Here is a 14,713-nt window from a genome sequence, read left to right as displayed (position 1 = left end):
ATGCACTTAAATTCACATGTAGAATCTATAGGGCTTGTTGGATGTAGTATGTAACTGTCAATTTCATAACACACTTGTAAGAGGTTATCTTTCTATGACTATGTACTTTAAACTGCAGCGTACAGACCTGTGCATAACAGCCTCTTTAAACATCACATTAAATAACTGGAAAATTAAAATAATTCTTTTGTTTTTTTCTTTTGTTGCATTCTGCAGCAAGAGCTGGAAGCTGCTCTAAGAAAAGCAAAGTTGCTATATACACAGCGTCAAGATGAGTATGAAAAGGCAAAATCCTGCACTGCTCGTGCTGAGGAGGAACATCTTAGCTTAAGTGGAAGCTTTGTGAAAGATGTCAGCAAGCAACTGGAAAAAAAACGAAGGCTAGAAGAGGAGGCACTTCAAAAAGTAAGAGCTTTTGTTCCTTGCTTTTAAAGATAAGCCTACACTGGTTTTACTCGTGCTTTCCCAATGGGAGCATTCAAGCAAGCGTTCTGTTCATAATTCTTAATTTTAAGCATGGCATGCTCTTTTGGGTTTTTATCCTAAATGGGAATCTCCAATTACAAGTGTCTTGCATAAGTTTTTTTTCTTGCTTCTACTATCAAGGCTTGTAGTCCATCAACCCTTTATACTTGTGTTTTCTCTAGGCTGAAGAGGCCAATGAACACTATAAAGCAAGCATGGCAGAGATTGAAGACAAAAGAAATGATTTGGAAAGCTTTAAAAGTGATGTCTTAACACAGCTTCGGGAGCTTATTTACCAGTGTGATCTCACTCTTAAAGCTGTAAGCATGCTTTTTAAAATATCGGTGGCACATACATAAAGATTGTTAAGACTAAGATAAAGCCTCACCTGTAGTGTTAACTGCTTAAAATACAGTTTTCAAAGGACAGAGGTGAAGCCAATAGAAAAAGAAGGAAAACTTTTAGTATGTTTGTGGTGTTCCCTTTCTGTTAGGAATTTAAAAACAAAAGAGAGGGTATCATATGTGTCTTGAATGTTTTTGGGGTTTTTATGAGTTACTGCCTTGCAAGAACCCTGACTACACAATTCTTGTAAAATCTCTCCAGAAACACTGATGGCAGTAGTGTTGCTCTTTTGCTAAGAGTACAGCTCCCATTCACATTATTTTCATTAGTGCATTAGCAAAGATGTTTGGCTCGAGCACAGAATAGACATTAACATGCTGCAGCATGGAGCCTGCTAATCTTGATGTCAGTCTCAGTTACTACAGGATAAATTGTGAATAATTTAACGTATTAACTTTAATGCATGTAAATAAGCAAAGGATTGTCAAAACAGTATATCTGCATGCAGTTTTTAAAAAAGCTTTAATAGCACATTATGCCAATAGATGTGTACTTTTTTTAAGATGAGACAAAACCAATTTAATGCTGAAGTGGGGAAGGAGAATAAAACCTCACGCACACAGGCAACCCAAAAAACAACCTATAAGACGAGTGCAAAGCTTAGACAAACTTGTCAGTTCAAGTACAAGTAAATTGCGAACTACTTTGCAACCCCAAAACTGAGGAAGCAGCCATGAAGTGTCCCTATCCCTGGGCTCTGCCTTGTGATAAAATACTTTAAATGAACACTTTCTTTGTTAAATTACATAAAACTTCTAATCTGTTCTATTGGGACAAGGAGTTTTGTCCATTTCTTGTCTCAAGGTGATATGGAGCTTCTCTGGGTTTGGAACTCCAACTACTTCATTGTTGTAGTGGTGACTAAAATTCCCTCCAGAGCATGAAAAATGCCTTTTTGGTAGCAAAAAACCTTGCTGTTTATCTTTATTAGCCTGAAGTGGGAAGCCATTGGAATTGCCTTTGCTACTTGGAGGATTCAATAACCTTGAGAGAAGAGAGGAATACTGGTATTTATACTATGGATGAAGCTTTTGCAGCTGACTTTCAGGAATCTTACACAAAGTCCACACCTACAAATGTTACTATTTTCTAGAATTTTTCTAGTCTTATTTAAATAATTTTCTATTGGGATATTAATTTGGGTTGAGCAAAGTGCACATGAAATATCTATAAGTGATCTATAAAGACTGAGTTTTTTTTCTCCCAACAGGCAACAGTTAACCTGTTCCAGCTGCAGCACGCTCAGGTTGTATCTCTTCCCGTTAACTGCCAGTCCCTCTGTGAGAGTGCCAAACTCTATGACCCTGGACAGCAGTATTCAGAATTTGTGAAAAGTTTGCCAAAGGAAGGTGTTCCTATTGAATCAGGTTCTTTTGAAACCCAGAGTTCCCAGGTTGATGGGTGAGTCCCAAACTACAGGTGGCATTTGCTTGGTTTAGAATTAAGTGCTAGGCACCCATGTTTAAGAGTAAATCATCTTTTGGGGAGGGGATATAAATGAATCCTCGTGTTTTAGCGTGCTTTACCATTCTCTGTTTCTTTGGCTCATCTTCTGGTAGACTATGTATAATGTTGACATTAAAACCTGACTTGAAATTCTGAAGCAGAATGTCATTTTGTGTAGTAAGACTTGCTAAAACATTGACGATTGTTGTGCAAGAATTGACTTGTTACTATTTTAATGTAGATACTGGTTAATACAGAAAATGTAAATTTTGAACTCTGTAGTGTGGTGTGGCAGTAATATTTGATAATCAATTTAGAAAGTCGGAGGAGGTGGTTTTCCTCTTCTGCAGGCCTTGCTGCTACAGCACCTTCTTTCATATTGTTTACATTTGGCAACTTTTTGGCAGGAAGCATTGCTGAATATGTCTCATGCTGTGTGACTAAAAAAGTTTAGAGTCCACATGTTCCTATGTTATAACTTCATTATTTTTTTCTAACCTGTGTGAAATGGCAGGTTTTACTGTTAATCTAGTAAAGATACAGCTAGTGTGGAAGTAAAGCCTACAAGGCAAAAAGACAACACCTCCTGTCAGTATGCCAAATGCTTTTCCACCTTTAATTTGTTGTAAAATAGTAATCTTGGCACTAAAGGATCAGAATATCCATTCCAATCCCTGTGTTTCACAGTTCTACAGGAAAGTGTCGTCATCGTCTTTAAAAAGGAAACTAAATACAAAAAACCTAATGCTTGAGTCAGACTTCTACCAACAAAAGCCAGGAAATTCAGTTAAAGCTGAGATTCTCCGGTTTTGTCTGTAAATTTCCTGCCTTTTAAGACTGATTTAGGCTATACTCATAAACTTTGACTTAGGGAGATTTAACTATGCAGCTCCCTGAGAACCTGATGAGCATGAAATTTCAAACTCTTTGTGTGCTCTCCCAACTATTTACTGCTTAAGATTTATAGGAGTGTGTCTTTTCTCCTCCCCTCTCCCCACCTTTTGTTTTCTTTGACATGGCCTTGTGATTCTTCATGTACTTGAAGTGATCACTCTTATTGTTTACATCTGCATTTATTTAAGGGCCAGTAACTTGGATAAATGCAAATTTTAATATTTTTTAAGTCTTTATTTTGTTCAACCAGATAGGGTTGAACTGATTAAAGAAAAATCTTCCTGACTGCTAAACTTGGCTAGCAGGCCATTGTGCCCACAGGGTGCTTCAGTGTTTTATATCAATTACTGTTAACAGTTTTCTGTCCTTATCTTGAGAGCAGATTTTTCATAGTGGACTGACTATAAACTCTCTGGCAGCTTCAACGTATTTTCTGCCCTTTTTAAAAAGGACAGCATTTTAAAGCCTATGTGTTTATAGGTGAATGGTTCTGATGACTGGGCAGAAAATCTTTTGGAGGGAAGCATAAAAGTAGGATGCAGTAGCCTCTGAATTATTCTGATCTTTAGGTCAACAGATTTGCTGGTTTTTTTAAGTTTGCAAAATAATGGTCATAATACGTTGCAGAGATGTGGAACAGCTGATTTACAGGGAGGAAGGAAACATTGGGAAATTGCCCATTAAGAATAAATTACTACCCTTCTCTTTTTTAACTTGGACTTTAATAATTACATGTCAAACATATATGTTCATGAACAGCAATTAAATGAAGCATTTTTAGTGCCAGGGATAGAATTAAATGAAAAGCAATGATTTTTTTTATCTTATTCACTTTTCAAATTACTTTCTTCTTTCTGAAGGGTTTTTAATAAGCAGTCAACCAACAGTGTTCATACATCACATGGTAACTTATCTCAGTGTTCAGGAGATTTTTCTGCTCAGACGTTAGATGATGTGGGAAGCCCAATTTATCATCGTTCACAAAAGATTGGAGAGAAGAGATCTTCCAGCAGCACAGATATTCAAGGTAGTTCTTCTGTATTTCACCTGGAGTTCAGTCTCTAAATAAAAATACCAGAAAAAAAATAGTTGCTTGATGTTTGAAGCCTGTGAAAACAGTTATGTACTTGAGCATAAGGACAAATGGGAAAACTGCTTGTATGTATACCTCGATTCTTTGACAAGAAAGATGAGATGCAATTCAAACAGCAAGTCTTGTCAAGCTCAGTGTACTAAGCCATTTCAGTTAACTTTAGCAATTTAAAATCCATTGTTTTTGTAAATACTACAGTGATTTTTGGGTCTTTTGTAAAAGCACAAGTCTCAAGTTTCTGAAATTAATTTTCTTACATCCTGAAGCTTTTATGGGAATGTATGCTGTGGGGCTTTTTTAATGATATTGTATGTTCCTGTAACATTTGCAATATTTTCCTATTTTGAATATAATAATAGTTAGTCTTTAAATAAAAAGAATGTAATTTTCTTTGACATTTGGAATTGGTGGATTTTCTTTTTAAAAGCAATGCGAGGGCCGCCACCGTTCAGATCATGGTCAGTTGGCAACCAGAGTGGAGGAATGTGCAGTGATTCTGAAAGTGCAGGGGGAAGCAGCGAGTCACGATCCATGGATTCTCCATCTGCTAGCCCAGGTACAGCTACACTCACTGCTATACTAATTTGAAGTATTTTCTTTGGATTGGTTTATATGAAGACATTATTGTTAGTTTAGCAAGTGTTGGACAGAGCCTATAAGCCTAGAATCATAGAATGGTTTGGGCTGGAAGGGACCTTAAAGATCATCTAGTTCCAACCCCCCTGCTGCAGGCAGGGACACCCTCCACTAGATGACGTTGCCCAAAGCCTCATCCAACCTGGCCTTGAACACTTCAGGGAGGGGGCATCCACAACCTCTCTGGGCAACCTGTTCCAGTGCCTCACCACCCTCACAGTAAAGAATTTCTTTCCAACATCTAATCTAAATCGACCCTCCTTCAGCTTAAACCCATTACCCCTTGTCCTGTCACTACACTCCCTGATAAACAGTCCCTCACCATCTTTCCTGCAGCCCCCTTCAGGTACTGGAAAGCTGCAATTAGATCTCCCCAGAGCCGCCTTTTCTCCAGGCTGAACAATCCCAACTCTCTCAGCCTGTCCTCATAGGAGAGGTGCTCCATCCCTCTGATCATCCCTGTGGCCCTCCTCTGGACTCGCTCCAACAGCTCCATGTCTCTCCTGTACTGGGGCCCCCAGAGCTGGACGCAGTACTCCACGTGGGGTCTCACAAGAGCGGAGTAGAAGGGCAGGATCACCTCCCTTGACCTGCTGGTCACACTGCTTTTGATGCAGCCCAGGATGCAGTTGGCAGCGCACGCTGCCGGCTCATGTTGAGCTTCTCATCAATCAATACCCCCAAGTCCTTCTCCTCAGGAAAAATGAAAATGAGCATCTGGGTGGAACTGATACTTACAGCTTCTTGCTTTCATCTGCTAGGGGATTTTAAAAGACGACTTCCCCGAACACCTTCCACTGGTACAATGTCATCTGCAGATGATCTTGATGAAAGAGAGCCACCATCTCCTTCAGACTGTGGTAATGTTGTTTCCATACCTGAAGTGCTAAGATGATGCTTTTTGTTGTAGAGTGTGGCTTTTCTTTTTAACATGCTTAAGAAAAGTACATTAGCAAGGCTGTGATTACCAACAGCATTGTTTTTCAACACACTGTGCATCCACTTGAGATTGAGTGCTGATGAATAATGTTCAGGTCACTTTAATGAGGTGGTGCAGAATTGTCTCCATACATTTAAATTAACTATATGGGCAGCCTTTGAACATTTCTAGTGTCTTTGCCCTCCTGAGGTAAACATAAATGACCCACTAACCATTCCCTCTATGCATTTGCATTTAAAATTAGCTGCATGGCACTGAAGTATGTAAGATCATTTCTAACCTTTGAAGTAAAATGCACAGATATGGAAAGTTAGTAATTGGCAAATGAGAAAAAAGTGGATCCAAATGTTTAGGGTAATAACTGAGATTTTACCCTTTTCAACTTAAATAAGCAAGTTTCATAATGTCTGTCCCAGATTTGACTATACCACTTCTAATTTTCAAATGAATTTTAATTGTATAAAGATAATGTTGCCACAGGTACTGAAACCTGAATAACTGGATTATTGGAAATTGTTCCATGGGATGTCTGCAGTACTCAAACTAGTCCTGAAATGTTTGTGGCACTTGCTTAGTAAAGCCTTTGGGAAATTCTTCAGTCAGTCCTAATTTCCGAATTGGGAATGAGCCTGTGGTTAACAATACTAATTTAGCTTTCAAGCATGGCAACATGTTAATGAATGCAAACTTTAACATGGAGTGGTATTATTTTATCAATATTTGAGCTTTTAAAAAGCTTTCTGGGCAATTATGTGTTAAGTTTAAGTTTTGATCTGTAAAACAAAGGATTTTGGTTCACAGAGTTTTGATAGCATTTTAAGTAAATTGCTTGAACAAAACTGGTCGCAAAAAGTACCAGTTGCTATTCTGTTTTAGAATCCTCTAGAAACAATATTTTTGTTATCATGGGAGACTGAGAATCAGTGATTCTTTTTTATTTTGTATAGGTTCTGCTGTGAGTGTCTGTTAATTCTTCCCTGCTGCAAAGTATTCTTCTTTAAGTATTTCAGAAACGCTATGGGCCAAACCCTGATGTCATCTTTCATCCTCTAGTACAGCATTTTGAAATACATAGAATAAAACTTTGATGAATCATTGCCTGAACTGGAGGGCAGTTGGAATTAAATGTCCTAATATTTTTATATGCCATTAATACAGGAGAAAACTGAAATACTTAAAAATGCAAGACTGTTTGATTCCACTTTTATGTAAGATTATTCAATAGTTAATATGTCGGTTATGTAAATTATAACATTGTTTTGCTTCCTTGTGATTGAAGTGCTTTTGATTACTTGATAGTTGCTATTACTTACAGAATTCTGTGTTCCACAGCACGGTTCTAAAAAATCAGAATAAATACCCTATCCTGATAGTAGATATTAGAATAACTGTAACAGAGAAATTCTCTCCAGGTTTAAATGATCTGACATCTGAAACTGCAAATTCTCCAGGACCTTTTAGAAATGCTAATATGTCCAAAGCAGCACAAACACACAAACTGCGGAAGCTGAGAGCTCCATCTAAATGCAGAGAATGTGACAGCTTAGTGGTATTTCATGGAGCTGAATGTGAGGAGGTAAGTTGAAAAGTAGCTTGAATTGCTGCTTGGGATTTATGTAAAGTTGGGAGTTTTGGAAACTTGCATTATTTTTCTGTATAAAAAATACAGACTTCGTGGCTTGTAGAATCATCATGAACTCAAAAGCACAACAGACTAATAAAACTTTCCTCTTGCTCACATACGGGGTGACAAACAGCAGAGATATTTCTTATTGTGTCAGATTGTATCAAACCATGTGCTTTTTTTTTCCTCCCCTGCAGTGTTCACTCGCATGCCATAAAAAATGCTTAGAGACTTTAGCTATTCAGTGTGGGCACAAAAAACTTCATGGAAGGCTTCACTTGTTTGGAGTAGAATTTGCCCAAGCTGCTAAAAATGTTCCCGATGGTATTCCTTTCATCATCAAAAAGTGTACATCAGAAATTGAAAGCAGAGCACTGAATGTCAAGGTACGCTCAAGTTTGCTTATAAAACTTAAGTATGAACAATCTTTTTTTAAAAAATCTTTTAAGATGTTAATGCTGTACTGTTGATATTATCTGTGTTTTACACTTGCCTTTAAAATAGAGTTGTGCTGGTCTTTTAATTTCAGGGCATCTATCGTGTGAATGGAGCCAAATCAAGAGTTGAAAAACTTTGTCAAGCTTTTGAAAATGGAAAGGATTTGGTTGAGCTCTCAGAACTCTATGCACATGATATCAGCAATGTTCTCAAGCTGTATCTCCGCCAGGTATGCGTGTACTTGAGAGATCAGATAGAAAACTGAAGTAGTGTAGTATATTTCTTCAGTGCAAGAGGGGGGAAAAGATCCTTTTTAGCAGTCCTGCAGCAGAAGATTAAATGAATGCCTTGTATATTTGCAGTAGGCTTCTTTATTTTCACATGGAGCTTGTGACAGGGGCAGGGAAAGCTGTGAGGTACTGACCGCTGGTATTGCGATCTGTATTCCAATGGACATAATGTCTCTTTAATATTTAGTACCATACGCAGAACAAGCTTTTGTTTATCCACTTGTAGAGAAGCTTTAATTTCCTATAACCTTTCCAGTTACTGAATTTGCCTGTCTTATGTGAAGTTCAAAATATTCCCATATTCTTGCCTCCTCATGCAGACAGATGCTAATGTATTGCTGTTAATATAGGCTAACAAAAATGTCACGAAACATTCATATAATGGTCATGATGATGTGTTCGTTATGGAGGGATTACCCATCTTTTTCTTTCCAAATGGAGCTTTAAATCTTCATGATTGCATCTTCTAAAACAGTTTCAGTATGTATCTGAAAAAATGAGGCTGGGACACTGCCCAGTGAAATTACCGAGTCACTCTGAACACTTGTTAACTCTGAAAGGAATAATCCTTAGCTGCACAGTTCTATCCTGTTCCTCACACTGGCTGTCAGAGATGGGCATTCCAGTCCTGTGATCACCACCATTAAGTAATTTTTCAAAAGCACCTAAGATGTACTCTGCCTTCTTATTCAAGTAAAAAAGTAGCATATTATGTACATCATACTGGGATACCAGTTTGAAGCGCTGTGCTGTATTTTGAATAGGCCTCATAATTTAAAAAAAAAAAATGTAAAAATGTTTTCTTCTGGTCTTATTACTTCCTTTGTAGCTGATCTGTTGGCATGGTTTCTAGGTAAACCTGCTCATTTTAAATGTAGGAACAGCACTAGAAACACACAGTTAAGACATTTTCAGACAGAATCCTGAGTTAAACCCATTTAAGACTAATTATTAAAACTAATTATTTTGAGTTTTATCTAGTCTTCCTACTTTTTGATTTTATCTATGCTGGGGCAATGCAAATAGCCAGATCAGGTTTGAGCATTTTGTCTTTTTTGGTAATATTTTTTTATTATTAACAATCCTTTTCATACTGAGAAAATACTTAAATCACAATTACAAATTAATGTTACATGGCCTAAAATCCAATTTAAAGAAATGGAATATGGACCAAACTTGATACCACATGTCAAAGACTGGAAAAATAACTAACTACTCTATTAACATGGTATTTGTGCATATGCAATGTAACACCCTCCCTCTCAGCAATTGCTTTCTTGAAGTCTGTACCTGTATTGATAAATACTTTAGTCTTGAAGCTATTGCAGGAAAGGACTAGCAAAAAGAATTCCAGAGAAAGGTGTAGGGAGGAGTGATTTTGTTATTTGGGATTGGATTTGACAAATTGTGGTTTGAGGTAATGAACAAAGCTTAAACGATATCATCTAAGAAAAGATGTTAGACCGGACAAAGTTGAAGAAAAACAGGAAGGATGCAAATAAGTTAAAATTCAGGCTTGACTATGTTTCTGAAAATGTTCTTATTTCTTCAGCTTCCTGAACCCTTGATTTTGTTTCGGCTTTACAATGAGTTCATTGGACTGGCAAAAGAAAGCCAGAATGTTAATGAGGAACTGGAAGCTAAACAAGCCAGCCCCAAATCAAAGAAAAGACAGTCAATCTGTATTGAACTGAATAGGATCATCATTAAAATTAAAGATCTTCTGAAACAACTGCCTGTACCAAACTACAACACTCTTCAGTACCTTATTGGACACCTTCACAGGTGAGACAGACTTTAAATGCAAACTGATGTTCAAAAATAAACTGCTACATGCTGTGTACTAGGGAACTCTTGTACCCTTTTGATGACTGTAGAGGAAGAAGTCACATGTGCCTTAGAAGACTTTGTTCTGTTGCTGTTTCTTTTTCCACTGTAATGAATTCTCAGGTGAGAGAAGAATATGAAATGGAAAGAAAGGAGGGAAAGAGCTGAGCTTCATTATTCTTGATTCTCTGCTAGCATTGGGGTCAGCAAGTAGTAACTAGTGGCAGCTGCAGGGACCTAGGTGTGGTTTAAATCAGGATATGACCCAGATAGGGCAGTGATTTGATGGCTTTTTAACAGAACATTGAAACTTGTATCATGTCTGTTAATAACCATTCTCCAGTTACATTTCACTTCGTTGTCCGTCAAATGCTGAATTGTGTGATAATGTGTAGTGAGGATGTACCGAGCTGATGACTACCAATAAAAATGGGCAATGTTGGGCTACAGCTGTGTACTTGGAATGAGACCTTTTTTTCCCCAGCCCCAGAAATGCCACGTAGCCACAAATAACATTTAACCAAGTAGGACATAAAAACACCCTGTGTGGAAAGCACTTAATCCAAGCTACTGTTAAATGCAGCCTGCACTGAAGATTCTGCCTGCTTACCTGTGGTGGGTTGACCAAACCCACCTTCAGTTTTTTTTATTGTCTTTTAACATCTTTAGACATAAGATAATATCTAAAATATTTCTGTAGTTTTGGGGTTTTTTCCCCTCTAACTCTTGGAGTTTTGGGGTTTTTTTTCCTCTTTATGCAGGGTTACAGAACAGTCTGATGAAAATAAAATGTCAGCCAGCAACCTTGGCATAATATTTGGCCCAACCCTGATCAGGCCACGTCAAACAGATGCTACAGTTTCTTTGTCGTCTCTTGTGGATTACCCTTATCAGGCCCGAGTAGTGGAGCTGCTCATAACATACTATGAAAAGATATTCGATGTTTCATTGAAACCACTTCTGAGCACATCTCTATCTGAAGAAGCTGCCATGACAGTCAGAGTTGCTTTATCAGCTGAAGAGAGGGAGCCACAGCAGCAGAGGAAGTCATTTGTTGCTGTAAAGGAAGTGAGTGACTTTTCCTGTGCTGTGGCAATGTTACCTATGTCACCCGAACTTCTGTGTCAAATGCTGTGGCATTCGAGGGCACACTTCTGTTAAATCTTTGGGGAGGATTCTGCTAAGGAGTGCCTTTCTTCTTGTGTTCTCATGTACTTCTGCTCTGGCTTTTGTTAACAGGGTGTTCTGATAGCTCCAAGTGAAAGCAGAGCTTCAGAAACAGCTGCATTGGTTTTGGAATTGAACAATAGCAAGAATACAAAAGAACAAGTAGATACATCTGTAACTGGTTAGTGCACTTTTATTAAGTTTTGGTGTGGGTGAATAAGCAGTCATGGATGCATTCGATTTTAGTGCGTGCAGCTCTTCAGTTTAGACAGAAGCAAGTGATAAAACCTGTTTGTCGCTGCTTGATACACTGTTTATGTTTTCGAAGAGGAACAGAGAATTAAATGTTTGTAAAGGTTTTCAAGAAACATGTATTGATGGAATCAGTTTAAAGAAGGTACAATAGTTTGGTTTTTTTTAAAATTGTGCTGTGCCTGTAGATTTCTGAAATGCACTATGATGCTGCAAACCAATGTCCACCAATTATCATGTTTTGAACATTGTTTTTCCCCCAGAATGTGTATCATTGCCACTCACTGGAACTAAACCAGAAGTCTCTGGGAAGAGTAATTCTCTGACAGAATCATCAGCTACCAGCATTTTGGATATTAATATTTCTGCTCCAAAAAAGCCAGGTTTGCTAATCTAATTATAAATCTTATATAAGATTTTTTCTGTTTATCTGCCTGTGCTACTACAATGGTTTGTTTTAATGCAGGTATGATTTCATTCACTTTATTTAGGAGTAACTGCTGGTGTTACCTATTCAGTCATGTCCTGTACACTAACAGTGCAACATTCTGAATCATATTAAAACTGAAAATAGTCAGGGATGGGAAAGCACCAGCCAAAAAAAGTGCAGTGTCTCTTTACCTGTTTTCTTCTTAGTGTCTTCCGTGGTTACATCTGCACAGTATGTGCTTTACTGCTATCGAAATGCTAACATTTGTCTAGAGTAGGATACTCCTAGTAGGTATACAAGGTATACCTAAGAACTGTTAACTGTTATCCCATTAAAATACCAACTGTCAAGGGATCATTAATAAAATTCATATTCTGTTGGCAAAAGTCTTGCTGACTTCTCTTTATATTTGGTGCAAAGATCCAGTCACATCTGTTTGTGTGTTTCTAGGTGATGGTGTGAGTCCAGCTTCAGAGAGAGAAAATGATTCATTTGTTCTTCTAGGTGAAGACAGCTGTAAAATTAACTTATTTCCTGCAAAACCTAACCGTCAGATTACCAAAGTTCCATTGCGGGTTCCAAGGACAAAACCAGCTACTCGCCCTGTGAGCCTGCCTGTAGACCGAATACTTCCTCCATGTGTTTTGAATGAAAGAAATACACGAAATGTAGGAGCAGTAAGTCCAGAGAAGCTGGGCAGGTTCCCTACTATTGAAGAAGTTTCAGAGGTGAAGGCACGCCCTGGTGTTCCTACCTGCTGGAGACTTCCTTGTTACAACACCCAGATGCTGCGAAAAACTTGGGACAAGCAATATAAACAGTATGATATCACAGCAAGGACAGCAATGATTGTGACTAATGTGCCTCAGGAGAACCGAGCACTTGAGAGTGGAACTGCAGATGCCTTATCTTCATCATGCAGCGTTGGTAACAATTCAGCTAACGCCATTCTTCTTAGTAAGCCATGTTCTGTTTCTGTCAGGTCAGGAAGGACAGCAACAGAAGGGAATGGTCTTGATGCCAATCCTCTTGCTGCCTTCAGGGCACCAAGAACACTGCAACCACCCCCAGGGACATTTTATAAACCACCCTCTAACAAAACAAAACAAAATGAAGAGGGTTCTTTAGCTAAAGCCTGTGCATCAACCAGTGCTAGCTCTGTGCTTCACCAGGATAATACCGCAAGGAGCTCTGCACTTCCATCAGGTGATCCTGAACAAAACACAACTGAACAAAAAACTAGCTCAGAGGATATTAACCCCACAGATCTGAAGCCTACTTACCAGAGACTGAGACCAAAAAGGATCCAAGAACTGGAACACAGGGAAGCTCATTTTGTATAGGGTGCAAATTCCTCTTGGACTGTATGCAATTTGTTGATGTTGCCTGTGGAGGCTTCCCTTTGCCCTGTTACCCTTTGCCTTCCCTTGAGAATCCCACTTTGGTGCCATATTGGAGTTATTTTTATATATGCAGCATTTTAAAAATGGGGGGAGGGCTGGGGAATCGTGAAGGAAATAAGTTAAACTTTTTGTAATTCAGTGGCTTTTCATAAAGATTGAATGCATTCCCGGTCTAGATACAGCTAATGGGCTCATTGAATAAGACACTGAGCTTCATTTCATTGTATGGAATGGAGTGCTTATTCATAGAGAAACAACTATTGCACATAGCAGTGAAAGGAGCCATTTTTCATAATAGACATTATTATAAAAATGGAAGGTTTAATGTTCACTGTCTAAGCATAAACCAAAGCGTGTGCTTTGCTTTGTAAAAGCATTTGTTCAGTTTTCTAATCTGTGCAATTAAAGCTTTGCTCCTGAACAGACATACGTACTGGCCAGCATGGCCCATAATTGTGTATCATATGTGTATATTTTAGGTAGACATGGTTATCTGTTGCCAGTTTTCTGTGTTGTCACTTTAATTTTTTTTTTTTGTACAGCATGGATGCACTTACTGAGCTTTACTTTTCAGAAGCAGCAATCAATCCACATCTGGTTTCTTGTATAGCTTAGCGAGTGGGGCAGATGTGCACAGCCTGTTCTGTTTGGATGCCCTTCTGGAGAGACTATCGGTTGCAGTGGTGCTGCCTTTCCCAGGTGAACGAAAAGGCAGTGATTTGCTTGCTATAGATCAGTTTCACCACTTAACCTGGTGTAACTGAAATGAAGAGCATTGTTTCCAAGTTTCAGTGAAAGAGCTGAAAATAACCAAAAATCTGCATTAGTAGGTGCATCTAATGGTTTTCACTTTGTATTAAATGGTTTTTATGTGTACACGGTGTTATATTTGCTTTAAAATATATTAACTTGTTAACATTTCAGTGACTCTATGGCTTCTATATGTGGATTTCTTCTAACTTATTAAAATACAGACATTTGGATTTTGCAATAGTGTAGTACTCTGCTGCATCTGTCTTCCAGGGACAGGGGGCGGCACGCTTTTCTTAATGAGAGTACAATTAGCTTGACCCTTTCTCACATACTGTAGGGTACAGTTATTTTAGCATGGCACTTTCTGCTGATACAAGAACCAAGAGGACTCTCAGAGGACAGGAAAAGCAAAGAATCACTTTTTCTGTTTTTACAACATAAACCCAACATAATTTAGTGGACTTGCCTACTTCATTCCCTTTGCCCTTCTTCCCAAAACATCCCATACAAAATCCCACACTGCATTCAGTGGAGGTAATCTGATTTTTAGTTTCCAGAACAAAAGATATTAAAGTCGCAGTGCTGAACTTCTGATTCCTTGTTGCATTTCCATGGAAGCATGGCTTGCACTCTTGGCAAAGGTGATGCTG

General features: G+C 38.3%; 1 protein-coding gene across 6 annotated transcripts in view; it reads left to right on the top strand.

Annotated features, from left to right (window-relative positions):
- The window catches only part of ARHGAP29 (Rho GTPase activating protein 29), a 78,414-nt gene extending 64,181 nt beyond the window's left edge, over positions 1–14,233 (top strand). For 3 of the 6 annotated variants that reach the window (XM_075759963.1, XM_075759966.1, XM_075759967.1), the window contains 14 exons: positions 217–405; positions 648–785; positions 2,081–2,271; positions 4,071–4,237; positions 4,731–4,859; positions 5,701–5,799; positions 7,292–7,455; positions 7,701–7,889; positions 8,033–8,170; positions 9,784–10,016; positions 10,820–11,126; positions 11,298–11,406; positions 11,741–11,860; positions 12,358–14,233. In XM_075759963.1, coding sequence (XP_075616078.1) covers positions 217–405; positions 648–785; positions 2,081–2,271; positions 4,071–4,237; positions 4,731–4,859; positions 5,701–5,799; positions 7,292–7,455; positions 7,701–7,889; positions 8,033–8,170; positions 9,784–10,016; positions 10,820–11,126; positions 11,298–11,406; positions 11,741–11,860; positions 12,358–13,250 — 3,066 coding nt within the window. In that variant the 3' untranslated portion in view covers positions 13,251–14,233. The remainder of the gene's footprint in view (positions 1–216; positions 406–647; positions 786–2,080; positions 2,272–4,070; positions 4,238–4,730; positions 4,860–5,700; positions 5,800–7,291; positions 7,456–7,700; positions 7,890–8,032; positions 8,171–9,783; positions 10,017–10,819; positions 11,127–11,297; positions 11,407–11,740; positions 11,861–12,357) is intronic. The other 3 variants (XM_075759964.1, XM_075759968.1, XM_075759965.1) reach the window with 2 other exon arrangements.
- The last annotated feature ends 480 nt before the right edge of the window (positions 14,234–14,713 follow it).

The sequence above is a fragment of the Balearica regulorum genome, chromosome 8 (genome assembly GCF_011004875.1).
Source record: "Balearica regulorum gibbericeps isolate bBalReg1 chromosome 8, bBalReg1.pri, whole genome shotgun sequence".
Taxonomy (NCBI): domain Eukaryota; kingdom Metazoa; phylum Chordata; class Aves; order Gruiformes; family Gruidae; genus Balearica; species Balearica regulorum.
Note: the sequence above shows the minus strand (reverse complement) of the source record. Positions and strands in the feature narration are given on the sequence as shown.